The following is a 19,945-nucleotide window of genomic DNA, read 5'->3' as shown; positions in this document are numbered from 1 at the left end:
GAAGAGCAAAAACTTAGTCCTCGTCGGCCCTGAAGTATACGGGCTAGCAGAAGTCTCCAATTAGCTATGTCACTGATTAGGAATGCCATTTGGAATAGCCGAGAACTAACCAATCTTTGTAATGTTACTTCACTTGAGGAAAAACTAGGGAGTCCCGTAGAACCCCAATAGCCTGTCTGCACCCAGCTCCTGGTACACAGCCTGTCCCCCAAATACCTACTCTGCATTTCAATGAACTGCAGGTCAGAGCCGTTCTGCAGCCCTGCCGGCTCTCCCACTGGGCCATCGCTCCGGGAGCACTTCTGCCTTTCTTCCTCTAACTGCAGCTTCAGCTTCCTGACCTGAAAGGGAAACAGAAGGCTCATCAGCAAGACCTGCCTCTCACTGGAGATGCTTGGCTGGACATTCATTCATTCATTCATTCATAAAACATTTCCCTGAGATCCTACTATGGGAAACACACTCTGCCACAGCAATGAACAAATATTAAACGGGGCAAGCCCAGAACCAGGTGCTCCAACAAAAACAGGCATTTAATTATATGTTTGTGGAAAAGTACAACTTTTGGGTATTTTTGGTTATTTTTATTCAAAATTGAAAAAATCGATGGGCTGTTAGATGTCTCTTGTTTAATTTTAAAGATGGATGAACACTCTTATTTAGAAATTTCTGATTTCTATTTCTAGGTACAAATATAACTGGAAACATATTTTGAATCTGGCTACATAATTAACCTGCTTTCTTTTACCCAAAATGAAGGATGTTCATAGCATTTTTATTCATATTAGCCCCAAATGCCCATCAACTGGAATAAATAAACAGTGGTACATTCATAAAATGAAATCACTAATCTGCAGGAAAAAAAGGCGGGGGAGGGAGAACTACTGATCCATGCCTACAACATGGCTGAATCTCAAAATAAGTATGCTGAGAGAAAGATGCCAGGCAAAAGAAGATTACATCCTGTATGATTCCGTTTATATAAAACTCCACAACATGGAAACTAAAGTGACAGAAAGCAGATCGGTGGTGACAAGAGGCGGGCACAAAGGTTCACAGAGGAACACAAGAATACTTTGAGGAGTAATGGATCTGTTCACTATCTTGACTATGGCGATGGTTTCACAGGTGTATACAGATGTTAAATCTTTTTATAAGGTTTTATGATTTTATATACTTTATAACTTTATATAAAATATATTTATATACAATATATATAAAATATATAATTTTATATTATATACTTTAAATATGTACCATTCATTCTACATCAGTTATACTCCAATAAAGTTGTATGTTTTGTTTGTGTTGCTTTTCTGTGTGCGTGTGTTTTTTTTTTAATGTACAAAATAAAATAGAGAAATAAAATTAGAGGGGCTCTGGACTGGGAAAATCACAGCTCAGGTTGGGGCAGGAATCTCATATATGGAACAGAAGGAGATTAGGTGAACAGACATGTACTCAATGCTCCCGGACTAAAGCAGAGACCAGCAGACCTACACTGAAAATCCCCAGCAAAACACCCAGCCACATGGACCTTCACAAAATCTTTCCTTGGACAAGCCTCCCCATATGCTCAGAGCTTTCCATTAACCTTTAAAGTCAGATAAACTTAATCCTAAATTTAATCTCTTTTGAGTCCGGATGTTTCTTTCCGGTAAACATTTCAATGTGTTAACGCTTTACCATGTAATTTAGTCCAGGTACAATCAATATTACCTTCCAATGCAAAGAATGCCCTTACCTGTGATAGTAGCTCTTCCTTTTCACTAGCAAGTTTCCGTAGCCTTACATCTAAAACAAATGAAAAAAGTTATAAACTAAATTTGTTTATAAATTTACCTTTTTCAATAAATATACCATTTTTCAATTTGTTGTGTTATAATGAAAAATTCCTCAAATTCCGATCAAGAGCAAATACTACCTGGCAAATTAAATTACTTACAGTTCTAGATATCAAAAGAAATAAAGGCCTTAATAGTATTACAGAAAAGTACTTAATTATTCAAAGCATATTTCTGTACAAATGATATTTATCAGGGCACCTAATACAACATTTGCTCCCAAGAGTTGAGGTTTTCCACTTAAACTGAACTAGGTAGATCATTTCCTTGTTTCAGAAATGTGCTGCCTTTCACTACCAAGACAGACAACTCAAATTTCATGGGAGCTCTCAGGCCTTAGCAGGAGAGAATAAAATATGGAAGATAAGATGGGGTGAGAGTATAAATGAGACCGGAAGGGGAGAATGAAGCAAAGAAAATAAAGGAACGATGCTGGGAGTAGTAGAGTCCCACAAAAGCTGGTGGGGGGAGGGAAGGGCCGCCAAGGCTAATTTGAGGCTTGGTAGCAGGATCATTAGGGCTTGCTCCTGGCCTGTCTGTGGTGAGGGCTGCTGCTTCCCTGAAGAAGCAGAACTGCGAAAATACCTGTAAATCAGCGAAAGCTGCAGCTGACACCTGTCCAACCACCCCCCACAACCAACAAGGATCAGAGCCAAACATAAGTTCTGGTTTCTTCAGCACTTGCCAAATAGGTAGAGGAACTCTGAGTTGCCCTCAGCCACACACACGTTCCATTCTTTACATCTCTCTCACTTGCCTAGCATCTTCTGCTTCATCAAAATTTTCTTCAATCACATTTCTGGAACTGTATACACTAGAGAACATGCTCACTGACTTTCATTTTTCGGTTTGCCCTGCTCTTACAGGAAACCTACACATAGATGTAAATAAGATGGAAAAAGAAAAATGATCATTTTTTTTAAATAAAAGAAAGTGAGCTGGTGAGCACATACCGTGCCATTTTTCTTCCTTTAGAGTAGGATTCGAGGTGGAGACAATGAATGGGCAAGTGTGTGGTGTCCTGGAAAGAGGGGCTAAAGCTATCATTAGATTCTCGAATGATTAAGAGACTCGGATCTGGAAATCACGCTCCACTGATACCTATCTTCTTGGACTGTTTCTTGCCTTAAGACACAGGATGGTAAAGAGCTTCAGAACAGGGGGAGAAGTAGTAGAACATAAAATCAGATGTTCCAGGAAGAAGAAACTTAAAACATACCTGGGCAGTCTCCTCCCAGTCCACTGCTTCCCTGGAATGGGTGTGCTGGGCTATCTATTCACAGGAAGGTTGCAGTGAATTGAAAGAGTAATGTGCACACACCCAGAGGCCTTCTAGTGACTCTTACTCCCTGACCAGGACACCAGCACCAGTGTCCCAAGGTCAAGGCTATCTGAAGACTGTGCCCAGATTCCCTCCTGTTAAGGATCTCAATTAGGCTCAAAGAGGCCCTGTGTTCTCTTTATTGTCTAAGCTTGGATAGGAATCAGGTGGAGGCCCAGTAAGGCAGCATTAACTCAAGTTAACATCACAACCAGCAATGACCCAAGTTACCATCACGACTAGTCTTACCTAGTGGTCCTTCTCCTGCCGACTCCAAGACCTGGGCAGCTTCCTGAGATACAACAGTGATGGCGCCAACCACTGGTTCATGACTGACGTTACCGTTGGGAGTGCCATCAGGGATTATAACTAAGCCGTGTTTCTGTGGGGAAGGAAAAACCCACCATCACAAAAGACAGCCCACATGCAAGCAGTACACTCCTGAGGTGACCTGCAACAGCATTTGCATGCCACAGCTAAAGCCTGCTTGGAATTAGGTACAAGGAATATAGCTCTGTGGAAGAAATGACTTACGCCTACTAAATCTGAATTAGGGAATGAACACTGTTTCCTGTTTTCAGACTAGGAAAGATGACAGGGTGGGAAATGGAGAGTAAAGCAGTCAAGGACCTGAGGCTTTTCCAGTAGGTGCTAACATACCTCTCCCGTCTTCACTGTCTCCTTCAGGTCAGCCAGCTCCTCTCTGAGCGTATCTCGCTCATTCCTAAGGCAGGCAATGTATTCTTTCTGCTGCTCTAGGGCCTGGTTTTAGGCAGGGTAGCAAGGGAAAGAATGGTACAGAAAAAGAGCAAGTGAAAGCAGAGAAGTACCGAGTTCAAATAAACAAAGATAAAGGCATGAAAAGCAAGGAAGCAGTTAGAAGCTTGTACGCAAGCAATTAGATATGGAAGGAAATGCAGTTATATGGATATACACCTCCAGAAAGTATTTTAATAGAAACTGGTCCATGTGAGTAAATCTGGCAAAACATGCTTATCACATCAGGCAAGAAAACATATCTTTCTAGTCTATTAAAACAACAAAAAGAAAAGGAAGATGAAGACAACAGCACTATTAAACTAAAGTTTTCCTTACTGACCTTGGTACATTTTCATTTGGTGAACAGAAAAGCACATTTCATGTTTAACTGAAATAGTCTATTCATATACTTATTTTTTAAAATAAAAACATGGTTCCAGAAAAGGATCAAAGACAATGGGTTTATAGAAAAGAAACTAGCATATATAAGGTATTTAAATATTGGCTGTAGTGACGATTCTGTAAGTAGTACAGCAAAACTCTCCTCAAATACCACTTAATTCAAAATAGCAAATCACCAAAGAGATCCTCAAGTATATTTTTCAGTAAATTTGATTAAATACAATTGTCATATGGTCTTCTAAATGTAAATAAATCAACAAATAGAACTGGCAGAATAAATGCAGAGCTCCGATGGGTAGCAGAATATGGGTTCTGGTCTCCCAGCACATCTTAACTTCCTGGGTCTCAGTTACCGCCTCCGTAACACAGAAGGGAGAAGAGCAGCCCCGCCTCAAAGGCGTGGGATTGAAGGACTGACCCGTAGAAAGCACTGGCCGAAGTGCCCAGGACAACGGGGGGGCCCAACCACAGCAGGCTGGTGTTGTCATCTGCATTTTCACTGCCACTTCTGTCGGCACTGAGAAGGGCAGTGCAGAAGCAGGACCACACTTTGGTCATCAGCGACAGCTCAAATCTACCCTAACTAACTAACCCAAACTTTAAAATATACTCAATTTAAATAGTCTACTCAAGGACCTGGCCACTAAGCTATTTGAAAAAGCCTTTCTGTACACATCTGTTGATATATTTAATGTTTTCTGCCAGCATTCCCATTAGTCCAAGTAGTTAGACCACAGCAGGTAACATTCCTATGAGTTCATCAGGTTTAGAAGTGGGCCAACTGCTTAGGTTTTTTTTTTCAAAGATTTATTTATTTAATCCCCCCCTCCCCCGGTTGTCTGTTCTCTGTGTCTGTTTGCTGCATCTTGTTTCTTTGTCCGCTTCTGTTGTCGTCAGCGGCACGGGAAGTGTGGGCAGCGCCATTCCTGGGCAAGCTGCACTTTCTTTCACGCTGGGCAGCTCTCCTTACGGGGCGCACTCCTTGCGCATGGGGCTCCCCTACGCGGGGGACACCCCTGTGTGGCACGGCACTCCTTCCCGCGCATCAGCACTGCGCATGGCCAGCTCCACACGGGTCAAGGAGGCCCGGGGTTTGAACCACGGACCTCCCATGTGGTAGACGGATGCCCTAACCACTGGGCTAAGTCCGTTTCCCCTGCTTAGGTATTGATGGCTGAATAACTGGTCTGTTTTTAAGTCATTACAATCCATTTCTGCAACCAAATTAGGAGTAAGTAAATAAAGGATGATAGCAAATATGATTTGTGCAGTTTCAACTATATGGCAGGCACTGTTTATATATATATATGATTTTATAATAATTTAAAGTATATAAATATTTAAGTATATGGTATATTTTAATATTTTAATTAAAATATAATTTCTCCCTTATATATTATAAATGCACACATATAATGTCTCATTTACATACCCTGCTATGTACTTGTCTTATTACCATTTTACAGATCAGAAAATTGAGGCTCAAGAGAGGTTATATCTTTTGCCCAAAGTCAGAGAAAGGGGCAAAGTCATAAATCCATTGTCTTTGGTCCTAAAACCCCGGCATACTCTTTCTATATCATAGCCCAATGAAGGCCACAATTTGTATTCTCTTATTGTCATCCCAGATGATGCTGAAGAGCAGTCAACAGGGCAAGTCCTACTCCTTACTCATCCAAAATACAACATCAATATCTAAGTTCCTTTCAACAATTTACACCCATACTACATGGTATGTCTCTAGTCTGCCTGTAAATTAAGAATCTGAATTCACAGCACCTTAACACATTTATTCTAACATTTCATAGCAACACTCCATTGTATTAATAACCAATGAAGCAGTTGGACCCCAAAGCACAAGCACGGCTTTCCCACCTGCTGGCAGTCACTTCATCCTCCGGTGGATGCAATATTCTTGGTTACTGGTATCTGCGTGCATAGTTACGCCATGCATCACCACACAGAACAGGGTAAACGTTCCCTGTCACAACATGCTTTATATAAACAACACTGCTGGCTATAAAAGACCTCTTAGGAACAGACCAATTTGAAACTAGGAATTCTGGCAAATGTTAATACATGTCATTTGCTCCTCTTATACATCTTAGGGCAATGGATTTTATTTTTACTTTTAGACTTTTCAATTTCATCTTCCCATAATTATAGATGGGGATATAAAATACATCCCATAAATTTACCCTTTCATCACCACAAAATTGGAAGACTACTGAAATACCTTATAATTAGATCAAAAGCTTGCACACTGGATCTGAAATCCTCTGTATTACCTGACCATATAATGACCACCCTTGTGTTTGCATGCAACAATAGCTCACAGTAAATCTCTTTTTTAGGGTAAAATATGCAGGTTTGTGAAGATCTAAATACTTCTTTCTTCCTGACTTAACCTCAAATTCTAGTGTCAAGAAGCCTAACGGATATGCATATAACAGAGTCAACTTTGGCCACCACGTTAATTCTCCACAGACGTGCGGGGGGCGCAGATCTCTTTAGTCAGCATGGAGGCGAGGCTTACACTGGGCTCTGCAGATCCGCCACTGCTTGGTGCTTGGTAGTACCTATTCCACCCGCAGCCCCTGGAGCTTAGAATCGCCGTGAGGCTAAAGCCGAGGAGGAGGAGGAACTAAAGAAATCTGAACTGCAGCCTGAGGACAAAGGGCATCGTTCCTCGCGAAGCTACTAAATTTAAGTCTTAAAAATGAAGCTAGAGGCAAACGATTCACAGACAGTCACAGGCCATACTGCACACGCATCTCAGAAGCCCAGGGAGGGAGAACCACCGCCACGGGCAGCTCGTCGCGTGGCTCTCACGGGAATGAGGCTGAGGGGAAAAGCCAGCCCCAAAAGCTTACGTTCTACAGAGTTCATTTATACAACTTTCTTAAAATGACAAAATTGCAAAAATGGACAAGAGACTAATGGTTGATGGATCGGCAATGGGAGAAAGGAGGTAACAGATATGGCTATAGAAGGGCGGCGGGGAGATGTTCTGTATCAACGTCAAGATCCCGGCTGTGATGCTGTACTAGTTTTGCAAGATGTAACACTTGGATGTAATGGGTACATAGGATCTCTCTGTAAGACTTCTTATACCTAGCTACAGTTATCTCAAAAAACAAAAAAATTAATGACAAAAAATCATTATTGTGAGTTTTTACAGCTAAGAGATTTAAAAGCGAGCCAGGAGCTCATTCCAGAGGTTACGCCTGTGCCCGTCTCAGCAGGGTCTCACTGACTGCCACAGTGAGCAGTGCTTGAAGCAGGGGTGCTCCCGAGGGCTCTGGAGACATCTAGACACTACAGGCAGGGCAGGAATTTGGCACCCTGTCAATGGGCCTTACCTTGAAATATGTATTCCCCAATGTATCAAAATTAGACTCATTTAAAATTTCACTACACATGGCTCTCTTCTGCCCCTTTATTTGAACCTATAATTAGCATTATACCATTAAATTTATGTCCCAGAGACTTAAATCTTCAGTCTGTTCATATGCCAGTTGCGCCCTGAATCTCAGCAGAGTTGCAGCACCTACTCTCCAGTTCATCGGGCTTGCCCAGGTCAACTAGCAGTGGGATGATGATGGACAATGCCCATCCCAAAACAGTTTCTACAGTTGTAAGCAAGACAGTTTCATCCATCGGACCCATGGGATCTAAGCCCCCTGTCGGTCAAACAGAGTGGGCCTCACCATCCTGAAATCCTCAAGATTGACGAATGAACAAACCTAAGTGGGAAATACAACTACGACTAAAGGAGATTAATCATTATTCTAATAATGGAAGAACTTGTAACAGTGATATAAAGGCAGTGGTCACCAGAGGCCCTGAGGAGAGGGAGAGGGAAGAACAGGTGTAACATGGGATATTTTGGGGACACTGGAATTGTTTTGAATGACATTACAATGACAAACACAGGCCATTGTACATTTTGTGAAAATATATAAAAACGTGTGGTGCAAAGTATAAACTGTAATGTAAACTATTAACCATGGTTAGTAGCCATGCTTCAATATGTGCTCATCAACTGTAACAAATGTACCACACTAATGAAAGATAATGGGGGAAAGAGGGAGAGGGGGAGGGGTATATGGGAATCCCCCTATATTTTCGTTGTATTATGTGTGTAATCTAAAGCTTCATTAAAAATAAAATTTTTAAAAAGTATATCATTATTGTGTATCACATAGAATGAAGTCACCCACTTACTCACTTGATAAATGGTAAAAAAACTATAAAGGCAAAGAAATTTTATCTTGACCAGCTAGATATCTTTTAAATTTAAAAAAAAATTATTCTTGTGGGGACATGTTGTTGTATATTTATTAAATACACAGTATAGCATGGACTTAGTAAGGGGTCTGTGGTTTTCACCTGACTGGCAAAGGGATCCATGGAACAAAAAAGGTCAAGAACCCCCGATCCAGAGGGCACAGTGGGCCATTTCTCTCACCAGCACTCTTGGGATCTTTGTTAAGATTTCCCTCCTCCTACTGTAAGGCAGAACCAAGTATTCTGTCCTCAGGCTAAGGATTTCCTTCTCTCTGCTTCCACGTCCTGCCTCCAAGACCTGAAAGCAGCCCCCAGCAGCCTCCAGCAGCTGTGGCTGCGTGTTCCTCCTTCCACAGAACAGAGACATCACCCGTGGAACAGGGCCACATGGGATGAACTGGTGGGAACTTTTTCAACCTTCAGTGTACTTGGAATGAACCTGCAGGGCTTAGTGCACACACACACACACAAAAACCACGAAGACTTTGTCCTTATCTGGGCCCCGGGGAGTTCTGTGTGTTAAAGTTAGAGACGGCTGACAGAGTCCGGCAGCCCTGGTAAACCTAACATTCCTAACCACTTCCATAATTGATCTGATTATAAAGTCTTCCTATTTTATTCACCAAAGGGTTATAGGATGCCAATAACTTTACCCCCACCCCACTCCCTATTCAATCAGCAACCTCTTGGTTCTTACCCAAATTCTTGTAACGTCAGGCTATCAGGCTACCCACAGGTTTGAGTTACACGCCTACCCCTACGAGTGGATCTGGACAGGAACCCTGGGCACACCACACTAACGAAAGCTGCTGTTAATGTGCAAAAGTGTCAGAGAGGGAGGGAGTGGGGCATATGGGAATCCCCGACTATATTTTTATGTAATATTTATGTAATCTAAAATGTCCTGAAAAATAAAAAAATAATTTTATAAAGGTGAAAAAAAAAAATCCTGGGGCAATAAAGAACAACTTCCTTGGAAGTTCCTACACATAGATTTCACAAGCCCAAAAAGAAGGGTTCCTTCCAGGTATAGTTACCAGGTAGGTTGATCTGTCCCATCCCCCTGATGGAATTTTCACTCTGTCTCTTGCTTATTCATATTTCATACTATCCTAATACCCAAGAACAATAAAAATGATAGAATTTTAGGAATCTCTAAGTGTAATTATATTGGTCTATTCCTCACATTAATGAGCTTCTGACCAAAGCCCAATTTCATCTCATACCCCAATTTTTTTATCTTTCCAAAGAAGTGTCTCCTGGAGGTCAAACACCTCTTTTGTCATGGTGTCTATTTTCTGCTGCATGCGCTGATTCTCCTGCAGAGGAAGAGGGGGAAAAAAGAAACAAAAGAGCAGAAAGATAAAAGGAAGGGGGCTAAGGCAAGGAAAACAGAACAAAAATAAAGCTTATAAAACAACTTAACGAAAAGGAAAGCCAGAGGTGGACAAGAAAGGCAAGCGCTTCTTGCTAAAGAAAAGACGGCACCCAGTCTTAGTGACGCGACTCCCACGGGCCTGCCCCTGCGAGGGAGGCAGGGGACTGGAAACAACTGCTCCAGCCACAGCCCCTGGCAGCAAGCCAGCAAGGGCTTCTGTGAAAACACAGCTCCACATGGTATTCTTGCTTTGATAACTGCCTTTTTTTCAAACATGGGACAACTCAAACTTCTAGAGAGGGAAATTCAGGTTTGCTTATGAACAAATAATCCCTAATCACAGAGAACAAGCTGTTTTGAATTTTATCCTACTTTAAGCAGAATTGAAAAATATAAGACAAACATAACTTGGTTTAATTATTTCAAATTTCCGCTAGCAGAATCTAAGATGGTAAGAACATCATGAATTAGAAAGGAACAGTCACATGTTATTAGTAAAACCAGAACTTAGCAACTCAAGTTCCAAAAGAACTCTTCTGATTAGGCAACAATGCTCAAGTTATACCCTCTTATACGCAACAGGTTTTCTTCTTATGAGTTATTAAGTATCATCTCCTTTTCTTACTCATATTTCTTACCTACTTTACCATGCGATTTTTAATTTTGAATATCAAAAAGCATTATTTGTCATATGCAAGGACTTTAGGTATACATAAACATGAATACTAACATTTAAATGATGCGAATTCTAAAATACCTAAAACAAAGGTGTTTCAAGTTTGTATACTCAGCACTGAGTTTTAAAAAAACTACACTTACAAATTACAGAAGTCATATATTACAATTTCTCTTAAATGCAATTATCAAATTAAAAAGCAGAAGACTTAGTCAACCCTAACTTAAGCAAGTGAATTTGAGAAGCAGCCCCCAAAGCAGTTTAATATTTTTTAAATCCTTTATATTTTACTCAGAAATAAGAAGTGGTTGGCATTTTTATACACAAAAAAAGGCAAAAGGACAAAAAGAGAGAAGAATCAACACTATTTTTAAATACCAGCAGGGTACAGAATTAGAATAACAATATTCTTGCCATATGAGGAAAATTTTAAAACAATGAAGCTCAACTGCAATCTGATATATCCAATGAGTTTTCTGTATCTACATTTGGAATTCACAAACTCTACCTGATTTCATTCAGCAGGCTATAGTCAATTCAATTATGCTTAAGAATGAAGAGAAATAACACAAATACAAAAAACAGAAAGAGTCGTTTCCTTTCTGCTCTTGGATGGTTTTTCAAGTCATTTCCAGGGAGAGCTATTAATGCAGCAGTGGGAGGAGGAAAAGATGGAGGGAGAAGGTGAGGCCAGGGTGGAGAGGCCGTGGAGGGTGGGTGTCTCCCCGGGATCATTAAGAGCTGGCCTTCCTGGAAGCACTGACTGGTCACCAATGCTAAAGAACCATTTGACCCCCTGACAACCGCACCAAGACAGTGAGCGGGAGCCCCAGAACTTAATCCATCTCCATGAAAATCCACCACCTTGAGAAGAAAAACAGGGAAACACAGAGGCATGCAAGTGGTATGCACAAAAAAGGATGGTGACTGCTGTCAACGGCTCCTCTCACTGCTAGGATGTTGCCACACCGTGGCACTGAGTTCCTCAACCAACAGAACCTGGGTCTCGGCCCTGGCCAGCCACTGCCTTTTTCAATGGAACATGTGTTGACACTTTCTTCTCTTCTTTTATTCTATGTGAATAAAAATCAAACTTCTTATTCCCGAAGATTTCGGTCCCAAAAGATAGCATTCGCTAAGTTCCAAAGAAAATGCTATTCTATAATTTTGTCTTTAGCCTATTTCCTAAAATATCTTTAGGAGAGAATGTGCCTAGGAATAAAAGGAACTTAAAAAACATATGCTATTAAAAGAAGAATGGTTATAGAAGTCATAGTTTTGATTTTTTAAGCCCTCCTTTATGTTTCAGGTTTGTGAAATTTTCACAATACAGACAAATGTGAAGAGGAAGTGAATTTTTCTGTGCTTTTTTTCAAAATTGAGTATTTCCACAGTTCACGTACATACCTCAATAAGTTCATCTCTTTGGCGCAGGCCTTCTTTAAGTTCATCCATCTTATGCTGCAGCACGCTACACATATGTTTCTGTCTTTCTAACTCCTGTTATTAAACAAATTATACAGTTTACACAAGTCACGGCACATAACAAACTTGAACATCTACGGCACAAAGCAAAGACTAAGTATGATCTCTAGAAACATGCCCAGACTGCCGATACTTAGTAACATAGAAAAACTCTGTATTCCAGGGAAAGGTTCAAAAAGTTAAAATTTTTCATCTCACATGATTACATATCTGGAAAATCCATAACAGTCAATGGAAAAACTGATAGAAACGATGAGATGTTTAAAATAAAAGTTTATAAATTAATATATATATATAATTCAATAACCTTCATAGATACAAAAACTAGAGAGAAAATATAATAAGCCCACTCATAATATCCAAAATAAAGAATTTGAATAATATGCTTCAAATTTATGGAAAAATTTAAGAAAACTAACTTCACTTGTAATCTGACATATCGAAAAGGTTATCTATATCTATAAGCATACACATAAACGTGTAAGATGTCCTGAATCTGTATGAAGAAAATTAGAAAAAGCATTTCTGGAAAACTGAGAAGTTAGCTTGAACAAATGGAAAAACATATCATCTTCTTGGATAAAAAGACTAAATATCATAAAAATGTCAGTTTACTCTCAATTAATCTATATATTTAATGCAGTCTAAATAAAAATACTGTCAGGGTTTTTCCACCTCAGAATAGGACAAGATGATTATAAAGTTTGCTGAGGAGGGAAGGAGGGGAGGAGGGGTGTGGGGGAGGAGGGGAGGAGGGAAAAAGGGGAAGGAAGAGAAGGAGAAGAAGAGAAAAATAGCCCAGGGGAGGGGGGGTGCTTACTAGATAGTAAAACATATTATGAGACCTCTATAATTAAAACAGTGTGGTATTGGCACATGAATGCAAACCAATGGAACAGAACAGAAAATCCATAATAAACCCAATTACATATACAAATATAATAAATAAGAACAAAAGAGCATCTAGCTCAATTAGAAAAAGACAGAATAACCGAATACCATATGGAAAACTAGAAAAGATGAGTGAAATTTCATCTTATAAAAAAACAAGCTAAAGAAAGTGACAATTCACAGAAAAAGAAATGAAAATAGCTCTCAACAATATGAAAAGATGCTCATACAAAGACATATGTAAATAAAATAACACTTCTCACCAAAACATCAGTAAAAATCCATAACCTTGACAACACACATTAGTGCTATATCACACAATGGAATAACTATGCAAGGGTGAAAAAAATTTTTTTAAATGAGGACAATCTTTATATCCTAATATCAGAAAATAATAAAATAATCAAGGTACAAAACATCATTTATAATATGCTACATTTTCTAGAATAGACCATTAAATTACATTTTCAAAATTCCCTAGAGGAAGAAGGAAATAGGGTAGAAGAGACAAGATACAAAAGGCTTACTCTTCTGAATATATTTTCTTCACAGATTTAAGAGCTATGTAAATATTTTACAAAATTAAAAACAAAATAAATTAAATTCAAAAAAGCAATTCTTAAATATTGAAAATAAAATGTAAGGAACCTACCTATATATTAAATTGGTGGTTTAAGCAAAGAGAGAAGAACTATTTAAAGTAATGTTAAAAAGAAATAGTTTGACTATTCAGAGCCTACAGGCAAAAACAAGAGTCAAACAAAGCCAAACAGAACAACTTTTAGCTACTGTCATAAAGACACTGGTGGTGGTCATGCTGGGACTGCTATTCTTGGTGACATGGGATAAATCACTGAGGGAGAATATAACATAATTACTATCATCCTAGCGACTGTGGGGACTGGGAATTGTAGTGTGCAAAAATGGAAATACAGATGTTAGACAGAAGAGGTGATGTAAAAACCCAAGAGTCCTGAATAGGAACTGGAACTATCAGCATGAAAGCATACATTATTTTAAAAACCAAAACACATACATATTTCCCAGCTACATTCACTGAAAAGACCTATAAACTGTGCAAAGACCACCCCCTGCGCACACATACTGCTCCACTGAAAGGGAACCAGAGTTCCTTGAAGAAGTGACTGACTCCAGGTCTGGGGCAGGAAATGTACAAGATGATCCCGGAGCATCTCCTTTTGCCAGAGAGCAGAGACACTCAAAAACAACTACATTCTTATCAAAAGTACCTGGAACCTTTCTGAAGAGGCTCACATTAACCAAAGGTAGATATCTATGGATTTTTCTTTTTAAATATCAATATGAATAAAAGTTGCAATGGATTGGAAACATCAAAGGACTGCATTAATGACTTTATCATGATATTTCAAAAAGAAAACATATTGATCATTATTAGAGGATGCTAAAGAACCGATTCCTTATTTTGAAAACTCATAAATAAAAGCTAAGAATCAAGTCTTTATCTTGCCTTTCTACATAAACTGTCTCCTCTAAGTAATAACAGATAAGAGGCAGAGTATCTTTAAAGATGCACTTAATAAATAAAACACAAGAAAGTGAAATAATTAGCCCGGAGAATGGAAGAAAATGTTTGCAAATCATATATCTGGTCATGGATTTCTATCTAGAATTTATAAAGAACTCTTACAGAGCTCTTAACAACACTAATTATAAAATGGGCAAAGGAGCTGACTAGACATTGCTCCAAGGAAGATACACAAATGGCAATAAGCACATGAAAGATATTCAACATCATCAAACATCTGGAAAATGCAAATCAAAACCACAATATACACATATTAGAATGGCTATAATCTATAATAAAAAAGACAAACAAAATAACAAGTGTTGGTAAGGATGTAGAAAAACTAGAACCTTACACACTAATAAAGGGAATGAAAAATGGTATAGCCGCTTTTGAAAAGAGTTTGGCAGTTCCTAAAATGGTTTAAACAAAGAGTTACCATATGACCCAGCAATTCCACTCCTACTTATAAAAATATATGTCTAACTGAAATTTGTAGATGAATGTTTAACGCAGCATTATTTATAATAGCCCAAAGGTGGAAACAACCCAAATATCCACCAGCTAATAAATGGATAAATAAAATGTGGTATTATCCATACAATGGATTATTTGGTCATACAAAGCAATAAAGTACTGATACCTGCTACAACATTGATGAATCTTGAAAACACTGTGCTAAGTGGAAGAAGCCAGTTACAAGGGTCATATACTGTAAGACTGCATTTGTATAAATGTCTATAGCGAACTCTAAGCGACATGAAGGAGACAGTGATTGCTTACATCTCGGTGGGGAAGTGGCTAGAGGAACTGATGAGGTGCGGTGATAACTAAAGGGTATGGGTATTATTTTTGAGGTGACGAAATGTTCTAAAGTTGACTGTTGACTGCACATATCTGTGCACTGAACTGTACATTTAAATACGTGAATTGTACGGTATGTGAATCATTTCTCAATAAAGCTGCTAAAGAACAGAGTACAGCAGAGTGGGATTGCACATATCTGTGCACTGAACTGTACATTTAAATACGTGAATTGTACAGTATGTGAATCATCTCTTAATAAAGCTGCTAAAGAATAGAGTACAGTAGAGTGGAATGTAATGGGAACAAAGTAATAATGACTGAATTAGAATAACCCATTTTGCAACCCTTAGTCAACTAAGGGATTAAAGTATCTGGCTACTGTAGCATTGCAAAGAAAGAGATAGCCATAAATCTGGGCCTCCTATAGGAAGAAAAGTGTATCATCTATGGAGCAAACTTGCCCAAAAAAGTAGAACCTATATTTGATTAAGCCTCTAGACCCAAATACCTATTTATAAGAAATACGAGGAATAAGGAACATGATAAAGGCACCCTGGGGATAAAAACAGCAAAATCTATGATTATGGGAAACTGTTAAGATAAGCAATCCAATTTCTTCAATACATAAATTGGAAATGGGAAAAATGATGGAAGGACACCTATAAATTAAAAAGAGACTCAAAAAACTTATCAACCAACCCTAGTGTGTGGAATTTATCTGAATACTGATTTTTTTTTTTTTTTAACATGAAAGGGAAGCAGATGTGGCTCAAGCAGTTGGGCGCCCCCACCTACTACATGGGAGGTCCAGGGTTCAGTTCCTGGTGCCTCGTAAAGAAGATGAGCAAGACAGCAAGCTAATGAGACAAGCAGGTACTGCAAGCTGACACAATGAAGCAATACAATAAGGGAACATAATGAGAGACACAACAAGCAGGGAATGGAGGTGGCTCAATTTTTTTTACCTCAAAAAAAAGAGTATGATGCTTAAGACTTGCTTCAATTATTTTGGGAGCAAGAGGAATGGAAAGGCAAAAGTGGCCATGGGCTGATAGTTGTTGGGGCTAGGATAAGGGTTCATGAAGGTTCATTATACAGCTCTGTTCACTTGTTTTTAATGTTTAAAATCCATAATGAAATGCTGTTTTTCACTTCAGTTAAGTTTTTAAAAATCTGTTAAAGTGAGTAGCTATTAAGAGGAGAATAATATAATTAAGGCCTTCCCGATCAGGCAGTCTGTCCTTAAACGTACACAAAGACACACTATGTATGAAGCAGTTGTTATAATCTCAGCAGGAAGCACTAAAAATGCTTTTAAAGTATTAATTCTGTTCTTATTATTGAATAGTCCTTCTCTACCCTCACTGTCTGCTGCTATAAGGAAAAACACCAGAGTGTCTGATTTCTTTGTGTATCTCTGCATATGAACATTGTAGTGCGATATCTGTCTAGAATAAGAGACCCCAGGGTGATGGTATGTTAGAAATAGCACCACAAAGTCTTCTGCATGACAGTACATGAAACGGTCCTCCAGGTTATTGAAAAAGCTAACAGATTTTTCAAGTTTGAAAAGCACAAGTTAAAAAAGACAAGAAATCCTACGTATACCAAAACATCTCTATATCTTACTAAGTGACAGACGGGAAAATTTTAATTGATTAAAATAGCTAATCATAAGGCCTTTTTATTTTTAAAAATGTTCAAGAATATTTGAGAAGATGGAAGGATAAGACCTTATTTTAGTAATACTGACCATTATTATCAAGATTTTTAAAAATCTACAGGACTCAAAGAGCCAAAAATAGATATGAAAAATGTACAGACAGGCAAAAAAAGAATCTACAGGATTTGAAGTCAAGTATGAATCTCCAGAAGTGCCTATGGGATATAAGAAGAGTCAAGAAGAAGCCACCTATTGGCATCAAAGTATATACCCTTCAATGGGCAACTGTTGATGTGACATGAAAATACCCAGAGATCTTTTCCACCCATCTAGACACCTTATCCTAACACTTTTTAAACGTGAACAAAGCAGACTGGAATGATGAGTTTCAAGGAAAAAAACTCCTATAAAGATTACAGTAATAACGCTGGTCCCTTAGAAGTTATATTAAAAGCTTCTCTCCCTCTACTTGTGCAAATTCAGATTGTTGATTCTAATAATTCATCAATACACATTTCCTACATTATTCTCTAGATTCTTTAAATTGGCAAGGTAGCGGCAATTCATTTCTGGCAGCAATATTCATTTGTCCTCTGCTTAGACTGACATCAATACCGTGAAAAGTCCAAGTCCAGCAAGCTTTCAAGATAACCCACTTTGTTCTCTGCAGTTGTCAAAGGATAAATCTGGACCTTGGACAGAGGCTTGTATTTTCCTTCCACACTTTTAAACAGCATCGCTTACAAAACCCTGAAGAAAACATCAATCTCTGAGCACATCTCCACATCACTTTTTCAGTACCTGGTGAAAGATTTCTCTCCACTCATTTATAAAACGGGTGTTTCTGAACCCTTTAGAAGTTCATTTAAAAACAGAAAATGAACCATCTTATTAAGATAGAAGTCTTTGTAGCTCCACCATCTGCCCCATGGGATCTAAGCCCCCTCTCAATCAGAAACAGAGTAGGCATCACCACCCTAAAATCCTCAAGATTGGGGAATGAACAAACATAAGGGAGAATGCAACTATGGACTAAAGTAAGCTTATTATTCTTCCAGCAAAGGAAGATCTTGTAACACTGATATAAAGGCAGTGGTTACCAAAGGTTCTGAGGGGAGGGAGAGGAAAGAATAGGAGTAACATGGGGCATTTTTGAGACATTGGAATTTTCCTGAGTAACAATGCAATGATGGATTCAGGCCATTATACATTTTGTCATAACCTATAAAACATGTGTGGTGAAAAATGTAAACTATAATGTAAACTACTGACCATGGTCAGTAGCAATGCTTCAGTATGTGTTCATCAATTGTAACAAATGTACCACACTAATGAAAGATATTGTTAATGGGGGAAAGTGTGGGAGGGGAGATGGGGTATGTGGGAATCCCCCATATTTTCGATCATGTATGTAATCTAAAGCTTCTTTAAATAAAAAAATAAAAAATAAAAAGATAAGAGTCTTTGGAACTTTGTGGAATTCCAGCCACTTAAAATAGGAAGAAATAAGTAATTTCACTATAATAGCCCCATGTAAGAACAGAACATAAAGATAAAACTTCAGTAGTATTCTCTTCTCAGAAACCTAAAGGTCATAAGGTTTACCTTAAGAAAATTAAGTAAATTTTTAAAAAATTTAAAAACGACAATATTTCAAGGCTTGATATCTTATGGTATTCAGTCAATTTCCTTGGACCACTGAGTTGTGAGTAAAACATCATTCCCAAGTATGCTGCAATGTTCCACCCACCACACCACTTTTTAAATGGCAGGTACTTACTTTCCAACCCAAAAGGGCAGTATGACAAAAGATGAGAATTACCTTTGATTTTTCTTCATTTTCTCTATAATATTCTGCCATCTGTTCTTCCTGTTCTTCAATAACATCCTTGAGGGTGTCTACCTGGTAGATCAAATTATTCTTCTCATTGTCTAACTGTGCATTGGAAACCATGGCTTTTTTGTACTTTTCTTCCACTTCAGACAAAGACTCCTAAATGAAAGTAAAAACTGTCAGCCTGATATCTAGAATATGTTCATTCTCTAAAAGCAATACACACAGGAAATTATGGCACTGGCACAAACACATGAAGATGCATTTTCACAAAATACAAGCTGTTTGGGGAACTCCTTGTTTAGTAACATGCACACAAAACAGGAGGACAATCATAAGCCAATAAAGTCTAAAAACTGTATGTGCTCGCTACTCTGCAAGAAAGCAAAACCAAGCAGCACTGTAGCCTCTAAAAGATAAAAAGTATATAGACAACCTATTGTTATGAGTCACCAAATGAAGAATCATCAATATTTTCAGAAATGTTACTCTTGTCGTTTTTAACAAGTCTTGATGTTCAGAATGCAGTGATAATAAAGATTGCAATCTCTCTTCGCACAAATAAACTCCATACTTATTTACTACTTCCTTAACGTTTGTTCAACATAATAATGCTAAAGTAAATGTGTAAACATTTTTGCTAGCAATTATTCAAATTTAAGATATTATGAAATAAGTAAGAATGACCAAAAATGGATACAGGCATACATCATTTTATTGCACTTCGCTTTACTGTGCTTCTCAGCTATACATTTTTTACAAACTGAAGGTTTGTGGCAACCCTGCACCAAGCAAGTTCTATCGGTGCTATTTTTCCAACAGTATGTGCTCACTTCATGTCTGTGTCAAATTTTAATTGAGGTATATAAATTGTTTTCTTTTTAGATATAATGTTATTGCACACTTAATAGATTATAGTATAGTGTAAACTACTTTTATATGCACTGGAAAACCAAAAAATTCTGTGACTTCATTTATTGCAATGTTCCCTTTACTGCAGTGGTCTGAATTGAACCCACAATATCTCTGAGGTGTGCCTGTATTAAAAT

The 19,945-nt window shown here is 38.3% G+C and overlaps 1 protein-coding gene across 6 annotated transcripts in view; it reads right to left on the bottom strand.

Annotated features, from left to right (window-relative positions):
* The window catches only part of LRRFIP2 (LRR binding FLII interacting protein 2), a 117,681-nt gene that overhangs the window by 3,733 nt on the left and 94,003 nt on the right, over positions 1-19,945 (bottom strand). For 3 of the 6 annotated variants that reach the window (XM_058290802.2, XM_012530070.4, XM_058290804.2), the window contains exons 19-26: positions 18,885-19,055; positions 12,078-12,170; positions 9,843-9,935; positions 3,826-3,927; positions 3,415-3,547; positions 3,064-3,117; positions 1,745-1,794; positions 221-341 (exon numbers count right to left, since the gene is read on the bottom strand). In XM_058290802.2, the coding sequence (XP_058146785.1) occupies positions 221-341; positions 1,745-1,794; positions 3,064-3,117; positions 3,415-3,547; positions 3,826-3,927; positions 9,843-9,935; positions 12,078-12,170; positions 18,885-19,055 (817 nt within the window). The remainder of the gene's footprint in view (positions 1-220; positions 342-1,744; positions 1,795-3,063; positions 3,118-3,414; positions 3,548-3,825; positions 3,928-9,842; positions 9,936-12,077; positions 12,171-18,884; positions 19,056-19,945) is intronic. The other 3 variants (XM_058290805.2, XM_058290806.2, XM_058290807.2) reach the window with 3 other exon arrangements.

The sequence above is a fragment of the Dasypus novemcinctus genome, chromosome 31 (assembly GCF_030445035.2).
Source record: "Dasypus novemcinctus isolate mDasNov1 chromosome 31, mDasNov1.1.hap2, whole genome shotgun sequence".
Lineage (NCBI taxonomy): Eukaryota > Metazoa > Chordata > Mammalia > Cingulata > Dasypodidae > Dasypus > Dasypus novemcinctus.
The sequence above is the reverse complement of the archived record's forward strand: the minus strand, read 5'-3'. Positions and strand labels throughout refer to the sequence as shown.